General features: G+C 32.1%; 1 protein-coding gene and 1 long non-coding RNA gene across 2 annotated transcripts; both read right to left on the reverse strand.

Moving 5' to 3' along the window:
- Nucleotides 1-7,257: 7,257 nt before the first annotated feature.
- On the reverse strand, nucleotides 7,258-9,674 carry LOC132799621 (uncharacterized). Its single transcript, XR_009634449.1, has 3 exons — nucleotides 9,182-9,674; nucleotides 9,009-9,069; nucleotides 7,258-7,777 (listed from the first exon to the last, which is right to left on the reverse strand). It is a non-coding gene; the product is annotated as an uncharacterized LOC132799621 (long non-coding RNA).
- Nucleotides 9,675-12,809: 3,135 nt separating this feature from the next.
- LOC107433838 (probable WRKY transcription factor 14) lies at nucleotides 12,810-16,649 on the reverse strand. Its single transcript, XM_016045200.4, has 3 exons — nucleotides 15,349-16,649; nucleotides 14,248-14,388; nucleotides 12,810-13,801 (listed from the first exon to the last, which is right to left on the reverse strand). The coding sequence occupies exons 1-3, from the start codon at nucleotides 16,026-16,028 to the stop codon at nucleotides 13,126-13,128; spliced, it is 1,497 nt and encodes a 498-aa protein (XP_015900686.1). The 5' UTR covers nucleotides 16,029-16,649; the 3' UTR covers nucleotides 12,810-13,125.
- Between the last annotated feature and the right edge of the window lie 6,790 nt (nucleotides 16,650-23,439).

The raw sequence follows: 23,439 nt of genomic DNA on the forward strand, positions 1-23,439 counted from the left end.
TACATCCCCCTAAATATTGTTGTAATTTTCAAAAATATATAATCACATAACTCAAACCGGATAAAATTGAACTTTTTATTATTATTCAATATAATTTTTTTAAATAATTACTTTATTTAAATAGAAAATTGATTTTTCATTATAACTCATGTATTTTTAACTACTTTTAGTATAATAACTACAGTAACTAAAGTTATTTAATAGTAAAGAAAAAAGTAAAAACAAAAAGTTTTAATATCAAAATATAAAAGTGTTCCAATTTATTTGGAAATTACATAGAGTTTTACTTTTTTAAGAAATTAAATCATTTATAAATAGAAATAGCTAGCTGTTGGTAGATGAAGAAAAAGAAAGAAAGAAAGAAGAAAAACCAATAGAGAAATTTATAACATCGAACACATAATATTAAAATAATTAAGAAAAATTATAACATTGAAAAATAAAAATCTATATTATTATCTAAAAAAAGAAATGACCCATGGCCCTCCTCAATCCAGGTAAAACAATTATCAATAGAAAAAGCATGACAAAGCAAGATGATAAGCAACAAAATTACGGGTATCTGGTGCATAAGAGCAATGAAAACCTGTAAAAGTTGAAGACGAATTTGGACAGAATTAACCATAAACCATGCATTCAGTAAGGAAGGACTCCTTAGAATCATTTAGAAGTGTTTGTAAAGAAAAGAAATTTAATACTGAAAAATATCATATAATATAAGAGTAAACTACAGATATTTTTGTTGATTTAACAAAAAATAAAATAAAATTATCCTCTAAATTATTATATATTTTTCATTTTATCCTCAGACTTTACAAATCGTCAAAATATTGCCTATTAAAATAACATTGTTTTTATATTATTTATTTTTTGAAAGAAAAATAATATTTTTAAAAAGCAAAACAAAAGTTTACAACAGCCTTCATAGCATCAAGATGACCACTTAAAACCTATTTCCATCCAGGACTCATAAGAGGATCAATCCTTGCAGGACAAGGATTGAGGGAGGCCATCCTATAACCTGATCTGGACCCGTCCGGTTGTCATCCCTAATTCTATTCAACTCATGGTAAGCAAATGAACACCTAAAACCACATGATTAATAACAAACTCTTAATTTTCTCAACTAAAAACAATTAAAACCTAGAAGAACTTGATTGTCTTGGAGTATAGATACTGCCATCTTTGGATCACTTATAATTTCTCCTCCCATAATTCTGAACTTCAAACTAAATAGAATAGCTTCTTTAATAGACAATAACTCCACTGATAATAGACAATAGCTTCTTTAATTAGTTATACAAAAAAGATAATGACATTAATAGAAAAAGGAAAGAGTACTCTCTATAGTTCCCCTAAAAATGAAATTTTCAAAATTTTCAAAAATACAAAAAGAGTAATTCTTTGCCTAAACATTCAAAACTATATAGTGTCCAAATCCATACACCACTCTAGATTAAAAACATAATAAAGTTGAAAACTTAAAATTTATACTCGGTTAAAAACAAAATTCTAAGAAACTCCAAGATATAACACATCCCCAATACAAAATATCCAAGAGATCATTTAAAAAAAAAAAAAAAAAGATTCATTGAAACTAACCCATCCAATGATTCCTCAATACCCAAAACAAAACGGAAGGACAAATAAATAAATAAATAAATAAAAAAGAGGAAGAAAAAGACAAAAATAGAAGGAAACCCCCTCGGCAAGGCAACAGAAAGAATGTGTTCTGATCCTTGGAAGCGTGAATGGAACTGGGCAATCTTAGGCGGCAACCACCACTGCCGGTTGGGGATCTCAGCTACTGAAATGATAGTCGTCGTCATTGTGGGAAGAGGTGGATCGTGGCCCTTTGGAGGTAGATTGAAGAACAGCTTTAGTGGCTTGGAGATCTTCATCAACTTCAATGGCCGCTTATTCAATTAGGCTGATTTTATTATGATTATTAATTTTTTGATTAATCCCTAAATTAAGATAATTAAGAGAGGAAATGATAAAAAGACCTAATTGCCCATATTCTTAGTCTCACGTGCTGCACAAGTGGATAATCTATTAACTATTTTGATAAAAAAAACCCAAAAAAGCCAATGGTGCAAGCCTTTGTATAGATTAAGATGCAAAATACTCGAAAAAATAATTTAGGATATAAAATGCAAGTATTGATATAATTTGGGGTGTAATAGTTCCAATATCCCAATAGCTAAATTTTTCTTTTTGGAAACTAGTTAACATTGTGAAAGCAACAAAACACAAATCAACAAAAGAATTGTAATTACAATTTTTTTATTTCTGAATAAAAAGTAACCTCCTTCCATATAGTTCTTGCATTTAAACATCTCCATAAAGCATATAGTGCAATTTTATACATATCACAAAGTTGGTTTAGTTGGTTTTGTTTAATCTTCCTTTGAAATAAATTATCTACAAAAGGAATGCCATATGTGCAAGCTTACCATAGAAAAAATTTAATTTTATTTGGGATTTTGTAGACCCTAAATAAATTTCCACCAATTTCTTTATTTTCTTCATGCAGACTACCTAAAGTTGCACAATCACCCATCCAAAAAGCAACCAAAGAGCTAGTATAATTTCCTAAATCATTAAAATGCCATGCTAACCTGTTGGACTTATTAGCTCCGCCAATCAAAATACTCAAAATAATTTCAACTTCATCTTGATTGAAAGAAAATTTGAACTAGATGCACATTATCCCTTTGAAGGTGTAATCAAATCAACTACATTTAAGTCTACATCCAATAATCATGGAGATAACATCAAGCGGGAATTTGAGGATGGCAACCATGGTGATTCACATAGACTCTTACGTGCTTTTTATCTTCCATCCCCCCCCCCCCCTCTTCATATACAACTACTATCTAAAACACCACAATCCCATTTTAGGCTCCTCCATATATACAATGATTTCTTACCCAATCTTGCTTTCATAAATGAACAAGAAGGATATTATTGTGCCTTTAAACCTTGCTGGCCAAGCTATTAGGATTATTTATTAATCTCCAACATTGCTTTGCAAGCAAAACATAGTTGAAATCTTCTAAAGAATGAAATCCCATACTTCCTTAATTTTTAGGTTTAAACAATTTGCTCCAACTTTTCCAATGATTGCCCTATTACCACGTAAATGACTCCACTAGAACCTCATAATCAAACTGAACTCTTTTATGAGAGTTTAAGCAAATGAAAACTCCCCATTAAGTATGTAGGAATGAAATGTACCACAACTTTTATCAAAATTTACATACCTGATTTTGATCGCAATATTTCCTTCCAACCTGAAAATTTGGACCAAACTTGATCTTTAAAATTTTGAAATGCTTTTCTTGATCTTTAAAATTTGAAAATGCTTTTTTCTTTTCTTTTCTATTAATTTTGGAAGACCAAAATATTTGGTATGCCCCTCTTGTAACATCCCACATCGGTTGGAAAGGGGAACGAAGTATGGCTTATAAGCGTGTGGATACATTTCCCTTCAAGAGGCCTTTTCCTGTGACCCACCGTTGTACTGGGGTAGGAAAGAGCAAAACCGTGCGGGCAGGGCCCAAAGCGGACAATATCTTGATGCGGGTGGTCTGGGCTGTTACAGTGGTATCAGAGCCGGACCCGGATTGGTGTGCCAGCGAGGACGCTGGGCCCTAAGGAGGGTGGATTGTAACATTCCACATCGGTTGGAAAGGGAAACGAAACATGGCTTATAAGCGTGTGGATACCTTTCCCTTCAAGAGGCCTTTTCTTGTGATCCAACGTTGTACTAGGGTCGGGAAGAGCAAAACCATACGGGCTGGGCCCAAAGCGGACAATATGTTGATGCAGGTGGTCTGGGCTGTTACACCTCTACTCTTCTGATATCAAAAGCACTCCCATTATATCTTGAACAATGCAGGATGTACTTGGACTAAATGATGCATCTACCATCTACAAATTGATTTGTTGCCCAGATGCTCTTTCACAGGTCTGCAATAAATTAAGAATTACTTGACACTCCCTTTTTGATGCTCGAATATATAAGATACTATCATCTACCCAAAAAAAAAAAAAAAGGTGTAAAATATGGAGGTACCTTGTGCAACTTGAATACCACTCAAATTTTTATAAGCTTCCACTTGTCTCAACAAACTAGATAACCCTTCTGCACGAATTAAAAATAAATAAAGGGATAAAAGATTCCCGTCTTAAGGCTTTCTCAGGTCTAAACATACCGCAAGCTTTTCCATTAATTTAAATAAAATAAGTAACAGATGTAGTATACCTCATAACAAGATCAATCCATCCTTCATTGAAACCCATATGCTGCATCATATCTCAAACAAATCTCCATTCAATACGGTTATAAGTCATGCTCATATCTAATTTTAAAGTAAGAAAATGATTATCCCCAATTTTCTTGCTAATATGGTATGTATTTTTCAATAGCCACCGTCATATTATCCACGATATATCTTTCTAAAAAACATTTTGTTCTTCATAAATTATTAAAGGTAACACACTTTTCAAACAATTCACCAAAGTCTTTGCAATAATATAAAATATTCCAATGACTAATAAGGTGAAATGCACTTACGAAGTGGTTACATTACCTTTGGTATTAAAGTTACCTATAAGATTTGTGAGTCTTGAAGGATGCAAGGCAAAAGGGGATAAGACTAGTAAACAATTTCACATCACTTAGGAATGAGTTGGTGAAGGATCATATATGTGTAGGCACTTATCTCACTAGTATAGGGCTTGTTAAGCAAGCCAATGGGGCTTGGATTAATACAAAATTGTGCAAACTGGGGCTAGGCCCAAAATGAAAAATATCATATTAGTAGAGTTCAATCATGGACTCTAATTGTGACAACATATTGTAAGACTTGTGAGTACTTATGAGTCTTGAAGGATATAACATGAATAATCACACATCACTTGAGAAGGAGTTGGTAAAGTAGTATATATGTGTATGAGGCTTTTTATGCAAGCTAGTGGAGCTTGAGCCAAAACAAAACCGTGAGAGCTGGGTCCAAAGCGAATAATATTATACTAGTAGAGCTCGGTTGTGAACTTGAATCGTGACAAAATGATATCAAAGTCTATATCTAACCGAAAATATGTCAACGAGAATGTTGGACTCTTAAACCCAACTAAAAATGTATCAGAGAAGACGTTGGACTCCAAAGAGAGTGAATTGTAAAACTTGTAAGATAAGAAGTGGAATAATCAATGAACAATCTCACATCCTTCGAGAAAGAGTTGGTTAAGTGACATATGAGTGGGCACTTATTCCAGTAATATGAGGTCTTTTGAACAAACTAGCCAACAAGGATGTTGGACCCCTGAACCTAACTAGAAATATGCTAGAGAGGATGTTGGGCTCCAAAAGGCGTGAATTGTAAAATTTGTAAGCCCTTATATATGTAAGGTAAGAAGTGGAATAATCATGTGTGGTACTTCTTTCACTAATATGAGGTCTTTTGGACAAACCAACAGGGTTTTCGCCAAAATAAAACTGTATAGGTTGGATTTAAAATGAACAATATCATACTAATAAATTTAGATCATGGACCTGAGTCATGGCACTGTCAATGTAAGGTTTAATAAACCAAAGTCTCTTTTATTATTAAGAATATCCAAATATCCCTCTGTAATCTACTCACCAACAATTGATCAATACTTTTGATAAAATATAGTTGGCATATCATCACATCTCAAAGCTTTAGCAGGATATATCTAGAATAAACTAACTTGACCCTCCTCAACCATGAAAGGCATACTTAACTTTTAATTTATTTGTTGAGTCACTCAACCTTGATAAACTTTCACTACAAATAGTATTTTTGTGACAGCTCAGACCACCCACATGTAAATATTGTCTGCTTTGGAAGCTAGGTAGTGAGCCCAATCCTACCCTTCACGGTTTTATTTTCCCTCATGGGAACACGTCTACAAGGGAAAGACGGTATCCACATGCTTATAAGCCATGCTTCGTTCCCCTTTCCAACCGATGTGGGATCTCACAATCCTCCCCCCTTGGGCCCCAGTGTCTTCGCTGGCACACCGATCCGGGTCCGGCTCTGATACTATCTATGACAGTCCAGACCACCCGTATATAGATATTGTCTGCTTTGGAAGCTAGGTGGTGAGCCCAATCCTACCCCTCACGGTTTTGCTTTCCCTCATAGAAACGCGTCTACAAGGAAAAGGTATCCACACGCTTATAAATCATGCTTCGTTTTCCTTTCCAACCGATGTGGGATCTCACAATTTTGATGACACTTTTAGATGAGTTGATGATAACAAACATTTAAAAAGAGTAACAAAATAGATCATGTAACCTTCATAAAAACACATTGCTACTTCTTAACCCTAAGAAAAATAAATTTTCCATGCCACATGATTTCTATTACATATTTAATGTGTTAGCAATACCATGGGTACCAACATGTCTGCCAAGTCTTCTTACCAATTAATGTAGCAAATGAATATGCCATAATTTTATAGATCTATATATTTGATTGCTTTAAGAGCTTGTTTGGTATCCATAGTATTGTTAATCTATATATTTGATTGCTTTAAGGGCTTGTTTGGTACCCTATATTAGGGTGTATAAGAACTTGGTATTGTATTATTTTCCTCAAATACGACATTTGGTAATACAAATGGATGGGATAATTTAATACCCTCCGCAATATGTTATACCACCAATGGTGTATTAGTAACACATCCTAATTTGGTTGTATTTATTAATACAAAACAACTCAAGCAAGTGAAAAGCTAGATCAAGTGGAAAATGCTTTATGGGTTTCTCTGTTACCAACATTAAAATGGATCATGTACCCTTCATAAAAACATATTGCCCCTCTTTACCCATAAACCAAATAAGTTTTCTCATTCTAAATGATTTCTATCACCTATTTAATTTATCAACAATACTATGGATACCAACACATCTGCCCAAGTCTACTTACCAATTAATTTAGCAAATGAATATGCCATAATTTTATTGATCTATATATTTGATTGTTTTAAGGGCTTGTTTGGTACCCATAGTATTTTGATTTAGATAGATCTTGATATTTGATTACTTTAAAAGTTTACTTGTTTATGTTTAGTTTATATTAATTTTCAACCAATAAAATAATAACATATTATTGTTGCATCAGTTAGTAAATTAGCAAGTACTGATATTACGAAACTTCAAGCAAAGGGAAATTTGGTAATTTTATAACTTTTGAAGGTGAGGTATAAAATACATGATAGTTTAATTTATTCTACTCTAATTTTCATCATGCTGCTATTCATAAAAATATTTACAAAATAAGTGATAAAGATCAAAGTAAACGACCAGTATAAGGCATGCATGTCAGGACCCGTCCAGAATTCCTTCCCCGGAACCCTAGACAGCCCTGATCCCAGGGAAACCCTACCGGACCCTCCAAAGGAAAATCCGACAGAGCCTCCCCTAAGGGATTTACTTACCACAAATTACCTGCACTGAAAACACACTTCTAAAAACATCCCCTTATTCCTCCCACAAACTACAAACTGATTCCACAAATTCCAGCACTTCTCAAAGCAACAACAGTCCAGTGCATAAAGAACAACCACACGTCCAATACAGTATACAGAGCATTATACAACAAATGTGGAATTTATAAAAATAACAGATAAGAATGTAATACAAGATAGAGAGGAAAAAGGGAAGAAAAACTTCTTGAACCTTCGGCAACGAACTGAGACGTCGGGCTCGCCCCGGACAATCAACGTCTCCAACCTGAACCTAGGGGAACGGAATTTAAGAGTGTGAGATGCTAATCATCTCAGTGAGTGACCCTAACTACTGAACACCTTTAATAATAATAATATAAAAATAAGGGAATTTAATTAAGCAATACCGAACAATTAAATAAATAAATAAATAAATAAACAATTGAAGTAATACTTTCTCTCAAAATCCTCACTAGTCACTCCGTTGGAAAAGTTCCCCTTTTTAAAACATTTTCACAAAACCCGATATACGTACTTCCCGAAAACCAAGGGACCAAATAATTTAACAAACAACAAATAAATAAATAAATAAATACCCCAAATATAAATAAACTATAATAAATTATAGTAAATAATTTTTTGAACACCTTTGGGGTTTAAACATTATTTGCAATTTACACCGACAATTACACCTGACGCACCACACCATATACCGGTGATGCCCTCCGATACCCAGCGTCCCGAGCACCGACTGGCGGGAGGTTAAAGAGAGAAACCTGCAGCGGTCACTTCGGCGTCCCGACAGTACCAACTGCTAAAAACCATCACCCGGCCAAGGAGGGGGGCGGCTGTGGCTAATAACCTTGCCTGCCCACGGTCCAATGGCAACTCACGGGTGAAGTAAAAACCGTGCGCTAAACCAGATAATAACCGCGCACTACCACGCGTCCATACACCATACACCAGAACACCAATACTGTATGAGTGCGTCTAAAAATAAACATACATAACCAACCGTACCATTTTTCCAAAAACCACCGTGGGAAGTATACCATATTTTCACAAAACACCATCCCACATATTTTTATTTAAACAACCCGGTACGAAACAGCGATAACCAACAAACCACAATTTTCCTCGAAATACGAGATGCAACCATAAAAATACCGCGGGCATAATTTATAAAATATAACCAAATATTTTCGTAAAATATTTAACCCAATTATGCCCGGAAAATCAAATTTAAAACCACGTACAAATACCACCAAAATTCACTTTGCTCATGCATAATAAATTAAACAACAATATAATTCATAATTAAATCACCATAAAATAATAATCGGGAATTTCTTAATGATCCCAAAATTTCCATTTATTACCAATGGTAAATATATATATAAAATAATATTTTTCTCGATTGTATTTAAAATACACCACATGAGCACAATTTTACAGATACCAAATTAATACCACATAAATACAATTAATTACCCCAAAAATATTTTTAAAGGTGGATCACTCACCTGGAGCACGCAATTAACCCACGATCCACTACGGGATCAATTTCACGACTCACCAGTGCTCCTAGAACAAAATTCGCAGACAGTCAAATAAATTAATATTTTAATCGGGTAAATAATATCCGGTACCCGGGGGCTCAAACGCAAACGTTAACCAAAATAGTCGAATGATATACCGAATCGAAGCTCGTGGAACGAGGATCACCAATCCGGTCTCCGTCGACCCCAATTCCGCCGGAGGTGGCTGGAATTTGGTCGGAAAGTTTCGGCCGGTGTTCACTTCCCCATATCTCGCAAACCGCTTCGAATTTCTGGGATTGGAGGCCATTTTTGGATTCAGAGGACCCAAAATAGGGGGATAGGAGGCTCAATTGGGAGTGGGCTGGCCGGAAAACACAAGAAAAGAGGAGAGAGAAACTTGGCCGGCCGGCGGCTTCTCCGGCCCGATCGGCGCGCGTCCGGCGGCGGCTGGCCGTGAAACTTGGCGGCCAAGCTCGCGAGGTGGCGGGCTTCCTTGGTGGCTGGCGCGTGAGGGCTATGGGTGGCCGGAATTTGAAACATAGGAGAGAGAGGGACGGTCGGGAGAGAAGAAAGAAAAGCTGCGTGTGTGTGTGTATTTCGGGGAAGAAGAAGGAAAAAAGAAAAAAAAGAAAAAGAAAAAGAAAAAGAAAGGATTGGTGTTTTCCCACGTGGGGAAAAGAAAAGAAAAGAAAAAGAAAAAGAAAAAGAAAAAGAAAAAGGAAAAGAAAAAGAAATAATTAAATAATATTAATAATAATATTATTATTTAAAATAATAATAAAAATAATTTGATTTTACACATGGTTGACATGTGGCATTTCACCATGGTGACACATGGTCACCTTCATTGAGTCACACGTGGCACATCGTTATGCGTGTAAAAATAATATTAAAATAATACAGTATTTGAAAAACTTTACAGATCCATAACTTTCAAACCACATGTCCAAATCGGACGTGCCGCTAGTCTACGGACTCGTATCGATGAGCACTTCACAACCATACATGAGTCAAAGCTCAACCTTGCATGAATAAAAAGTCAACTCCGGCACCCCTTGGACAGTTTGGACCTCAACTTGTTTTACTCAAAACTTTCAAACCGTAGCTCCGTTTTCAACGTGCTACCAGTCTACGAACTCGTGCCAACGTGTACTTCGTAACAGTACCTCAGTCAACTTAGAATTCCAACCGAGTCAAAAAGTCAACTTTTGACCCCTTGGGTCAACGGTTAACGGTCAACCTCGGTCAACGTGCAAAAATTTCCGACATGGTTCGGGACGGGGTGTTACATGCATATATATAATCGGGTTCCAACCTAATGATTTTCTCATTAGAATTTCCTCTTTTAAGAATGAGATTTGAAAATTCATTTACGGTCATCCAGGTTTTCAAAAAGTATATTTTGCCCAAATAGTGTTTCAATGTGCTATCAAATCCATATTTGTTTAATAATTGAATTTCAAATTCTATCTCTTGATGTAATTTAAAGGCCAATAATGAAAAATCTACTATTAAAACTATCATATCAACTTGATATGAGTCTTACTATATATATACATATGCAAAAATTCTCTAACTAGGAAAATCCCCTACTTTAGTAAATTAGAATTTCTTACATGGCAAGTGCTACGTGTTACCATATTCCATTTTAGATTTTTAGATTTAAATTTAAATGATAAGCAATCAACTAATAAATATTTGCTACATAAGTATCCTAGATTATAAATTAGTATCCCCTAATAAAAGACTTGCAACTTATATATATATATATATATATAATAAGTCCCTTATTAAGATACCCTGATGGATTTTCTATTTAATCTATTCAATGATTGAAATCTAAATATATGTTTAAAATTTATATGAGTCTAATTAAATACTAAAATCCTTGAAGAGTAACATGAACTCTGTCAAAACTAATATAAACCCAAATGCATCATTTAATTCTCAACCCTTTAGGAGATTTAAACAAACTAATGTGTACATCTTCTCCGTACATTTTAGAGAGATATATTTTCAAAGTTTACAGTGGAGTGGATATTGAAGCCCGTAGGATAAAAAAGATATTGAGACAACAAGCAAAGTGGGGAATTAAGCAATTAAAGGAAGAGAAAAAACTAAATGAAGCCAATTAAATAGAGGGAAACCGGTAGTGCATAGATAAATATATGTAGACGAAAGATTGGAGAATCAACATGACCATTGTTGACATAGCTTGAGAAACATAATAACCTAGTTTTCTAACAGTTTAAATTTTTGAAATTAATGATAATTTAATGTGGTATTAAAATTTAAAATCTCTACACATTTAGATTCAAGTTGCACCACCACCATTTAAAAAATTTAACATATAAAAAGATGAATAACCTACAAATAAGAAAAAATATTGACATAGTTCGATAAACATAAAATCTACTTCCCAACAGATTAAGATTTTGATTTGTGAAAAAAAGCTATGGATTAATTTGTATGCAATTTTGATTTGTGAAAAAAAGCTATGGATTAATTTGTATGCATGCTTAATATTGCTCAAATCATATGCTAAATATATGAATGTCCTGGCGAAGAAAATTATTTATGTATTTATTACTATATATTCTTATTATAATTATTAAATGTTGTATACCATGTTCCAGCCCAAAAAAAAAAAAAAAAAAAAAACTGCATTACCATCGCAGCCATATATCTGTCACGTATCATGTTATCTAAAAGTTTTACCCGTCACCTAGTTATTTTTAATTGGATATACTTTCTTGTTTTCCTTAAATAGTTATGTACTTCTATAAGTTATAGTCAGCTAAATGAAGGAAGCCTCTTTTATTACTATTATTATTATTATTAGTGGTAGTGGAGTTTTAAAAAAAAAAAGAAAAAAAAATTATTTTGTACTCTGGATCTTTATTGGACTAAGTAGTAGGTTTGCCACTGTACCATCATCAAAGTGACTATATAATCAGTAAGTTCGTCAGAATAAAAATAGTTAATTGATTATAATAATGAGGAGGTAGATGATTAATTACTATTAGGGATGCGAAATGATTAAGTAAATTGTCAAACCTCGGTCTATCTGCTGCATTATTTTATGCATGCATCAACATAAATACTGAAGAGAAGATAATATTAATTAATAACAATTAAAAAACTAAAACACTATTTAAAAAACAAATTCAAAGGAAAGCACTCATAAATTCAACCATTTTGTTTTATTTGATAAGTAAAACAGTTAATATATATATATATATATATATATATATATATATAAAGTAAGCGCACAACTTGGATATTGGATACTTAAAGAAACAGAAAGCTGAGGAACCCAAAGCATGTATTTTTTTTCCGCCCTTTTTACCTTCTAACACTACACCTCCCTAGACAAAGACTGATAAGAAAAGTCAGGCTTTTTTCTCAATAATTCTTTTTCCTATATTCTCTTTCGTCATTTTTTTTTTAATTTTCAATCTCTCACCAAAGCATTCTAAAAAACAAAAATTTTTCCATTTTTTTCCTCATACATATCCACCCATCCAAACCCACATGACCAAAGTTTTTTCATGAATAATTTTTCCCACTTTTAAAAAATGAAAGGCAAAGTCCCATCTTTATATCAATCTCTTTCCTTTCACTGAGCTTTCCAGTCATGTCTCTGATGGATGTACTTGTTTTAACTGTAGAAACCTTCTGTTCCTCAGCTTTCTGTCCCATCCACCAATATTCCAAAAGGAATGTGGGACTCCTTTGCTTCTGCTCCCAATCAGCCAGCAGTGTCTCCACCTTTTTTACTCTCTCTCTCTCTCTCTCTCTCTCTCTCTTTGATCCTCTTCTTCTTCTTCCTAATCGCCCTCTCTCCCTCTCTCACTGTTCTGGTAAATAACAAGAAATACAAACTATAGTAAACTAGAAAAAAATCTCTCTTTCCACATGCAAAAAATAAAAAAATAAAACCCATACTGACTCTATCCATGGTGATGACCCTGAAATATAAAGAAACTATTGCACCACAAAAACTATCTTTAAAAAGACAGTGTCTCTTGTAGTGTTTGTTGAAGACGAAGGAGTTGATGATGATCAAATTCATTGCTTTTTCAATAAGTTTCTTTTGTTATAAACCTCTCTTAGCTTCACCAAAAGCCGAGTTGCTGCTGTTGTTGTTGTTATTGTTCTTGTTATTGTTGTCTGCAGACCAATCAAACAGATTGAAAGGATCCAAACCTTTACTTCCTTTCTGCTCATGATCAGCTCCAAAGGCTTGGCTGAACAAAAGGTTTAGAGGGTCAGCCTCTATTTCTCCTAAATCAGCAAAGAAATCCTGATCAGAATGATTTGAATCCGGCGGCATTGATGGTCTATAGGGAAAACCTTGATGATGATGATCAGTGCTGAATTCTCCATCATCAACCATTTCCAATTGCTTCTCCATATCTTCGATCTCTTCCTTGATTGATGCACTTGTTGTTGAATTACTACCAGCTGTGACAATTGGAGATGCATTATTATTATTATTCTCATTGATATTGTCTCTTTGTTCTTCCTTTGGACTAGTAGTACTTGTTTTCTGAAGCTGATGAGAACCAGCTGTGGTTGGAGAGCTCTTTGAAGATGCATTGTTCTTCGATGGTTGCGAACGTGTTGAGCCTGCAAGAGCATTTCTCTGTGTTGGCCATGGATGGTTGTGCTCGGATGTGTAGGTGATCACCAACATGTTTGGATCAGCCCGGCTCCGTTCCACCTGTTTTCTTGCCGAACAGCCCTTTGAGCTGCTGCATCTGTAGTAGCCCCTGGATATATATACATTTATAATATATAATAATATTATCATACAAATTAATATTAGTCAAAAAACCATTTTCAACTCCTTAATTGGATCTTGTATATAAAATCATATCTAAATGATAATTGTCACCCTTGACGTACTAATTTGTTATCCTAAACATGTGAATGATTATATGTATAAAAATTCCTCTAGGTTTCGATCGAACACTTTAAGTTGTTTTATATACAACTAGCTTATAATTTTAATATTTCTATATATTTAAGGCTGAAACATATGAAGAAGGCAAGAAACATTAGTAATAATGGTTGTCAGAGAAATATAAATATGCAAATGGCAGACTTAGCCTTAGTGGGATTTTCTTTTTTTTTTTTTTTTTTGGTTATAAATCTTGGGAACTTTCTTGCAAAGATATTAATAATATATTTTTTTTTTCTGATAATATTACTATACCTTGGATAAGGAGAACCTTTGATGGGTTTTTGACCGTACTTTCTCCATGCCCACAGATCCGATGGCACCACTTCCCCACTCGGTCTGCTGTTTGGTGCCGCGGGCGCCGGAATGCAAACCACTTGCTTTGCCTGACTCTTCCTGAATTTCCATTACAAAACACATGTAATCAAACCACCCTGAGTTTTGTTCTCACAATAATTCTCAGAGAATCAAGAAAAATATAAAGAGCAATCATGGTGGAACACTGTTATATATATATATGTTCATGGTGGAATACTGTTATATATATATGTATGTATGTAATGTTTCGGTTTTGATGTTTTAAGTATACTTCAGTTTCTACCACTTTTTGGTAAGAAACTGTAACGTTTTTGGATTATTTCCTTTAAGAAAGGAGAAGTGGAAAAATAAAATTAAAAAAAAAAAAAAGGAAAAAAAAGGTATATTCTAAAGGTAGTCCAATACCAATGAAAAGAAACTCACATACAGTTTTATTTATATATTCTTTCGGTGGGTTTTGGAAAAAGAAAAGTATACATGAAAGATAAGTGTGTGAATAATATGATTGCACAAGTTACACCCTATACCTTTTCTGGTATTGATTGGAACTCATCAAAATATATCATAATTTTGGCACTAAAATGTTGACACTACTCCATAAGAGCATCATAAACTGAAAGATTTCTAAACTAATTCAAACTTCTTCTTCAACATGAATCCTAAAAACATATATCTAAATACAGGTATTAGTTACTACAATTAATTAAAACCCTATTTCTTTTAGATCTTTTTGTAGAACCTAAAAAAAAAAATAAAAATAAAAAACAAAACAAAACAAAAAAGGAAGCTAATCAAACCGAAGTTCCAATCCATTATTATTTTTGCTTCCCAAAACAAATATTATATATGAAAAAAAAAAAGAAGACCCATATGCATGGTCTCCAATTTGATGAAAACAGATTATCGAAAACTAAAGCAGAATTTATTAATTGCCATTCTAAAAAAACAAAAAAAACAAAAAATTCAAAGGATTTTACATGATAATATATAATTTATATTTAACAATTGTATTTTCTTTTTTCTTTCTCTTTCTCTTACCTTCTTTTGATACCCGGATTCCGTGGAGATGAGATCTGCACCCCAGTGTTCTCAACTAAGCAACCACCTTTGGAGCTGTTAACATTAATTGCTCTTGGAGAAGAAGCAGCAGCAGCAGCAGCCATGGCTGCAGCAGTCGCCGCCGCGGGAGATTCGCATTGGGAAGCTGGCAACTTTGCACTCGGAGAGATCTGAAGCATACGGGAGAATATATTCGAGGAGGCGGCGACTGCAGCGGCCGGCCTTTTCATATCGTCGTCAACAATACTTTGAGCAAGCATACCAGAACCAGAACCAGTACCGGAAGCACAAGCACCACCAAAGGTACAACTACCTGTTTCGTCAACGACGACACCGGAGCTACTGATCATTTCTGAAGAACTTGGACTGCTGAAAAACCCAGTACCCGGCAAGTAGAGCTCGTGAAGAAGCGGATCGCGCATATGCGAAAATGGATCGCCGAAATAATTGTCTCTGTGTTGATCTTCCATGGAAGATGATGAGAAATTGATTGGATAAGAAGAAGAAGAAGATGAAGGGAATTGCCAGTCTGATGATGATGATGATGATGAAATGGGTGGTTCAGATACGCCATAAGCTCCGGTAGCGCTAGCTCTTACTATGTCGGTTAAATCGCCTTGGTAATTCTCCATCCTCAGCAAAGAATACAAGCTGCACATACTTTTTTTTTTTTTTATGAAAAAAGTAACATGTATGAGAGAAAAAGAAGAAGCAGTATCATTTGAAGACTATAGCTTTAGCTTTAACTTTGCAAAAACCCAAAAAAAGAAGAAAAATAGACGTGATAAAGGCATGCAATTTTCTTTGATTTTTGTTAATTTTAAAAAAGGGATTTGCTTGGATTTGGAGCTTATATGGGAATGGAGCAGAAGGAAAATTTTTTTTTTTTTTAACAAAAAAAAAAAGGGTAATCTTCTGGGGAGATGGGGGGTTTTGGGGTTGTTTAGGAAGCAGGAAAGCAAACAAACAGGTTTTGAAGATGATGTTATGTTTTAACAAAACCACAAAAACAAAGTGATGGAGATTAGAAAATGGTTTTGGAGAGAAAAGCGCAGAGAGAGAGAGAGAGACGCTGACTTTTCACACAAAAACAGCTCTTCTACATATGCAACAAAGAAAGATTGAGAGAGAGAGAGAGAGAGAGAAAGTGTTTTTATAAAATTGAAAATTTTGATGAATAATAAACTAATCGGGGCTTTGAGCTGGGTGATTTATCACATAGCACCAAAAGGGTCAAATATGGGCAACTGTTTCTGTTTCTGTTCTTGTATTTTTTTATTATTATTAATTTTGATTTTGATTTTTAGTTTTAGTTTTCTTTCTCTGTTTCTCTCTCTAGCGAAGAGCTCAAAGATGGAACTTTACAAAAAGTCATTTTTCGAAAACAAGTGATGGGAAAGTAAAGACGCGGCAAGTAGCCGCATTTCTCGGAGAAACGTTTCGGGGCCAATGAATCTCCATTTTCCCGTTTCTTGTTACAAAGTTTCGGACAAGGAAGTAACATATATTTACTTTATATCATATACACACCTCTCTCATCGTATTTTCTTAGTTTATATATATATATTATATACCAATCCCGACCTTCGATCATTAATTTCCCACCCCCCAGTTGAAACAAAGATGTCAAAATCTCATTGGAGTTCAAATTTCCCTAGCGTTTTGTTCTTTTAATGCCAAACAAATCTAAATCATGTTGCATCTAAAAAAGTTTTCTCAAAGAAAAAGAAAAATACAAATTCAATTTAAGAAGCACTATACTTGACCATTCAAAGATACATGAGCCAAAAATCATTATCCACCAAAAACAACGTTTCTTTGAGCTACTACCGAGTTGGCCTTTTAAGTTCCATTGCTTTCAGAGCCGGACTACTATATTCCATTTATATTTTTGGGATTTTAAATGTACTTTGAGTTACTGCCTATTATTTTTAAAACAATATGTATATCCATCACATTAATACAAAAATAATGAGTTGCAGAATTTGACAGCAATAATTAATTTAATTCAGTGGTTTTTTCCACTTAATTTTTCTTGTCATAATATCATAATTTTATTGGAGATCAACTATAAATTTATTATTATTATTTTTTTAATATTGAAAATATAAAAACTCAAACTCAGGATCATTTTTCCGAGAATATGGTTGTCGTCCTTAGGAACAATGAATTATGGAAGTGAAAAGACTCCATATACAATTAGAGAATTAAACTATTCATTTTACAGACGTGTAATAAGGAGAGGGATCAACTTTAGTTTAATAAGAAGTGTTAAAAAAAAAAAAAAAAAAAAGAGTAGAAGTATTTCACCAAATTTTACTACCATCTAATAATCCACAATTTACCCAATAAACTACCAATTAAATCAATATTTGACACAAAAGAATATAGAATTTTGTAAGTATACAGGACTTTGATTTTTATAATATATTAAACAATTTGGAAATATTGATTCCTAAAAAAAGAAAAAACTATTTTGAAATACTAAGAGCTAGAATCCTAAGAAGGGAAAAGAAAAGGGTCATTTATCTCCTATTCCGTACAAAATATAAATAAATATATAAAAAACCACAGTTACCTCATTTTATATCATATTCTAGCAAAATGACAAAACTGGATCTTGACAATATTCCTAGAATTCTGAAGATGCAATAGACAAATATAATCCTCAGCAAACAATTCAAAAGAAATCCAATTTGATTTTTTGATAGCTAAGGAATGACAAAAAATCATGATTAATCGATCCATTGTTGACCCATAAAAACTGATTTACTTAAATAAATTTTCTAATGTCCGTCAGTGTGCTTATCCAAGTCATCTTTTAAAAAATAAGAATCAACAAAGGTCCCAAATTGTAATTAAATAAATAAAAAGGAAAAAACATATATAAATTAGTAACAATTTAGGTATATTAATATCTTAATTTCCCAATAATAAATGAGCTCTAATTCATACTTAAAAAAATGTATACTCATTCGAAGTTTCCGTCAAGTACTTATCATGAAAATTAGTTGGACTTTCTGAGCAGAAAACTCTGTCGAATCAATTAGGTATCTAAAGCATTGAGTTTTAAGAAAAAGACTAATTATATTACAGCGAATTAATATAAAAATAGTAATTATTAGCAGTAGTATTTCTATTGGATAAATGAGTCTAAAACTAAGAAAAATCAGGATAAAAAACAAAAAAACCAAATAAAAATGAACGCACTAAAATACCTCTCAACGTGGAGGAATAAAAATTCTGCCATGGCATAAAGGAAGCCATTGTCATACCTTCTTCAATAAAAATGCAAAATGTATAAGGATCTCCTCCTATTGAGAAAATAGATGTTACCCAATATATTAGAACTGCTTTCCAAAAAGAGAAAAAAAAAAAAAAACAACAAAAGAATCTGAATATGGGAGGAAAAAGAGTTTCCAATAATAGAAGAGATCTTAAATTATTGTTCATTTGGTAATTAATTCTGATTGTTATGTAACAGGGAAGAAAGTGAGAGCTATTTTGGAACTGTTTAATCTTTGGGGAGTGAGTTTGGGGTGGATTGCTATAATTTGCACTAAATCCGGTAAATTTCCTTTGTATAAACATATTTTATAAAAATGACAAAAGTGATATTTAGGGCATGAATTAGCTATAGAAGTATTTACAGATATAACTAGCTTTTATTTAAATATTAACACATATTATTTGATATATATTTTAGTAAACTTATTTTTATTACCTTTAACATTATCTAATTTTTAACTCGTTAACATATTATTACATTACTTAGCATTTAAAAATTGGCAAACAAATTGGTAATCTAGTATTTTATTATTCTTCTTTTAGGTTTTATCTAAGCCCGCTAGAATGCACCTTGACAAAGAAATAGAGCACCTCCACTTATCAACTGAACTAACCCTGATGAGTTGACTCTAACTAGTATACTAATATTGTGCCAAACAAGTAATTAATTTTGCTAGAGTAAATAATTCTCTAAAATTTCCATTGATGTAACATTATTTCAAGATAAATTTCACATGCCTACATATGTATGTGTATATATACATATATATAGGAAAAAGGAGCCACATTAAAATGTAGATTAAGCAGTCCAAGAAGAGACAAATGTTCCATTTAAAATTAAGTTTTACACACCTAGGTAATTATAATTTGGAGTTCAAGATTATAGGTTTTATTTTGACATGTTTTGTAATTTATTGACCTACTAAGTCTCCAATAGGCTCAACCAAAAAAAAACATCTAATAATGCATGTATAAATTGGGTTCAAATTAGCTGATTAATGTTAGAATTAACATCAGTATTTCCTTTTTTAGTTCTTGAATTGCATCAACAACTAAAATTTAAAATTTTATTTATTAATTATCTTATCTTGACAATTAGTTCTTTTAAATAGAGATTAATTATATTATGAAAACCAGATTTGACCATTTTTATATTTTAAATCATAATCCCTCGATTGAAGGGTTAATAAATGAATATCTGATTTGAAAAACATTAGATTATCCTAATATTAACCTAACGGCATACATGTTTTGTATATTATATATATGGATGATATCTAATTAATTGCTAGTACATATCACATTGAGCAGCAACATTAATTTGAAACTATTCTTTCTTCTACTTTGACAATTAAAATTTTCATTTATCACATATACATTGGTATTGTATTTGAAGATTATTTAAATAGTCAAAATGAATGTGACAAAATATTCAACATAAGATTAGCAACAATTTATTTCCTTAATATTAGCGTGCAGTAATTTATCAAGGAGATAATTTTTACATGTACATGCATTTGTATATATTATAAATGTAGCAGAAAAATACATATTTAAGAAGTGAAAGCTGAACAAAAATTGCATGCTTCCGGAACTACAAAGTCCCTGGATATAAAACTTATCATATCATGTGGTTCCCAAGTGGATTTAAGTTTAAAAACTTTATAATCCCAGATCCATGGGATTTTTTGTGGTGAAAACTAACCTTATTCTGGGTAATTTTTTTTTTATTAAAAAAAAAACATACAAATAAACTATTGTAGGTTGATCTTCAATTTCTACTAGAATGCCAAGGCAATTTTTACTTTTTATAAAAGCATTTTATTAATAGATTTCTCATTGACTTTACTTAATTTATGGGCATTTCTATGAAACTTGGCCAATATATCAAATAGTCTCTATAATTTCTCTATTAAGGAAATACCATTTCTTAAATTCAGTTTCCCATGAATTAGTTTTCTAGGAATTAGATTATTTTTCTATTTGATTAGTAATATAAATTTTAGAATTTGAAATTAATTAATTTAAGTTTTTGTTTCAAATTTATTATAAATTTGTCTTTTTATAAATTCACATAATTAATTTCTTAGGGTACTCAAAATGACATATATATGGGTGAAAATGACTTTTTCCACCTGAAATAATCTTCTAATAACTAAACACAGAAAAGTTTTTAGTCACTCAATGGATTTAAATCGTAATTAACTTTACTAATTACCAAACAGAGTTAAGAGCTTGCCCTGTGAAAATAACAAGGAATTAATTAATTATTAGGTAAAAGAATATTTCATGAAAGTGACAAAAGAAAATTAATAAACATAGCAATTTAGTTATCCTCAGTGATATAAAATAAAGGGAAAAAAATAAGTTTCTCCCCTTCTGTTACACTTCTTTTTGCACTTTATCTCTTACATTACAAACCCCTCATATTGGCTTACGAACTTGTTACTTTATTGCAAATATTTTTTTTAAAAAAATATTATTTTCTTTTTAATAAAAGAAAATGACACACACACACAGAGAATGATGAATTTAAATGGACTATTTAGGTCTAGCTTAATAAAATTTAGTTAAATTTAAATTAATTGTCAAATCCAATCACACTTGATATGTTTCATATAAGTGGTACATAGACAATTCACACACAAATGATCATCCATATATTTTTTTCATACTAAATCATGAGGTTTGATCTCCAATTCCAATTTAGAGATTGTCCCAAGCAAAAATATATATATATATTATATTAAATGGTAATATTGATTAATAATAGATTTATATATATATATATATATATATATATATTATTAGGTTTACTTTATGTCGATATGATAGTTTTACCCTCATGACTTATTTTATTAACCATTGAATAATTTTAATAGTTGACATTTGAAAATATATTTATGGTCTATGAATTTCTACATAGTTTATGTTCCTTTAATAATAATATGTTTTTAAATCTATATTAAATAATTAATTGATTTTTAAATTTAACTTTTGAAGCTATTTAATAATTAATAAAGGAAAATCTTATGCTAAATCATTATGTCGATATAAAATGAGCCTAATTCTTTCTCTATCTGTATATATATGTATATATATATTTTTCAAATCCACGTATTTCAAAAAATAAAAGATATAGTCATCGGAGGATGTTGAAGAAGGGTTGTGTTTTAACACAATTTTTTATGCTTAATTTTAACTAAATTGAAGAACATTACACTTGTTGGATTACTTATTTAGTTCCATTTGAACGCCTATTTCTCTTTCAAAACTATTTATTATCAACCTTTTTCTTCTTTTTGAATCATTTACATTATATTTTGAATCCTCATAACTAATTGATATGACTTAAACAATGTTTGATTTATATATGAAAAAAAAAAAAGAAAAAAGAAAAAAGAAGAGAATGTTTCTCCATTGACATCCATGGACTTTTGGTGTGACAGTGTATAATGATATATATTATTACCTAAAATACAGTTTTGACGCAGAGGACCACTTGATTGTTTCCATTAAATCAACTGAAAGTCAGCAGGGGTTGACTTCTCTGGCTACCCTTTGGCTTGTTGCGGTTGAGAATTGAGAGAGTGTATGTTTTGCTTGGCATTTCAACCATTTCAGAAGCCACCTCTATATTTGTTCCCTTAAATGTAGTTTTCAATAACCCTCTTCACCATCTTTAGAGAGGGTAGCTTTTCGTACTTTCTATTGTTTTCTTCTTTTGAATAATAATATTTCAAACATAAAGTTTTCAAAATATATATTATATATGTAGGCATATGTTTAAGTAGCTATTTAGAGAGGAGAAAAAACAAAAACTTAGCACCCCACGATGAATATTAATAATATAATTAAGGATCTTTCAAGATGTTTAAGCTTTTTGAAATGGTGATTACGATGCAAGTGAACAAAGCATATATATTAGGAGTCTAAATATTATGTATTATGTCGGGATAATGAAGGACAAAGATTGGAATTAGGAGTCTAATAAAGTATATTGCTTTTCATAATAAGCTTTTATTATTTGTTGTAAAAGGTTAGAAACCGTGCCTTTTTCTTTCAATCCAAAAGTTGTCATTTTTTTGTTCCCTTCTTTGTGGAGTCCATATGTGTGGACCAGTTCAAAGATGGTGCTCAATCATGTTGATTGATCACATCTTTGCAAATATAAAGACAATTTAATGGCTTTGCGATCTAAAGTTTCTATAGAACGAAAAGAAAATCTCGAAACGTTTCTAGTTTGTGTACATATATATTTAGATAAATTATGTGACATATTATAAAATAAGCATAAGAATAGTTTGTGGGGATGGTGTTGTGGGTTTTGATTAAGTAATTGATAGTATTCAAGTTTTCAATTGGCCAATGATGATTGAGGGAATCACCGACCTCATATATATGCTTTGATTAGACATTTTGAGAATCTTCCAAACCTAACAACCATTCTCTCTCTATCTCTCTCTCTCACTATTTCTAAGGGCACATCAAGGTTTTTCATTGGTTTTTTGGCTTTGTAATTCTTCAAATGACCATTGTTGCTATTCCAATAGTCATATCCTTGCACTATTTTTCTTATTACTTTTTGTCCATTTTCCCTTACTTTTTGGGACTTTATTTCTTACACTCCCTTGCACATGTTCATACTGTATGTATATATTTATATACAACTCCCCCACTATATACCACATACGGTAGGTGGAATTTTGAAAATGTACAAAATTAATTGTGCACTTTTTCTTTTACTAACTTAATAAATTCTCCACGAGATGATGAAGATGG

Source organism: Ziziphus jujuba, chromosome 1 (genome assembly GCF_031755915.1).
Source record: "Ziziphus jujuba cultivar Dongzao chromosome 1, ASM3175591v1".
In the NCBI taxonomy this organism is placed as follows: domain Eukaryota; kingdom Viridiplantae; phylum Streptophyta; class Magnoliopsida; order Rosales; family Rhamnaceae; genus Ziziphus; species Ziziphus jujuba.

Coding starts and splice junctions, on each gene's coding strand:
- LOC107433838 (XM_016045200.4), bottom strand. CDS start 16,028: ATGTGCAGCTTGTATTCTTTGCTGAGGATGGAGAATTACCAAGGCGAT. Junction 14,389..15,348: donor AATCCGGGTATCAAAAGAAG/GTAAGAGAAAGA, acceptor ATGGAAATTCAG/GAAGAGTCAGGCAAAGCAAG. Junction 13,802..14,247: donor AAAGGTTCTCCTTATCCAAG/GTATAGTAATAT, acceptor ATATATATCCAG/GGGCTACTACAGATGCAGCA.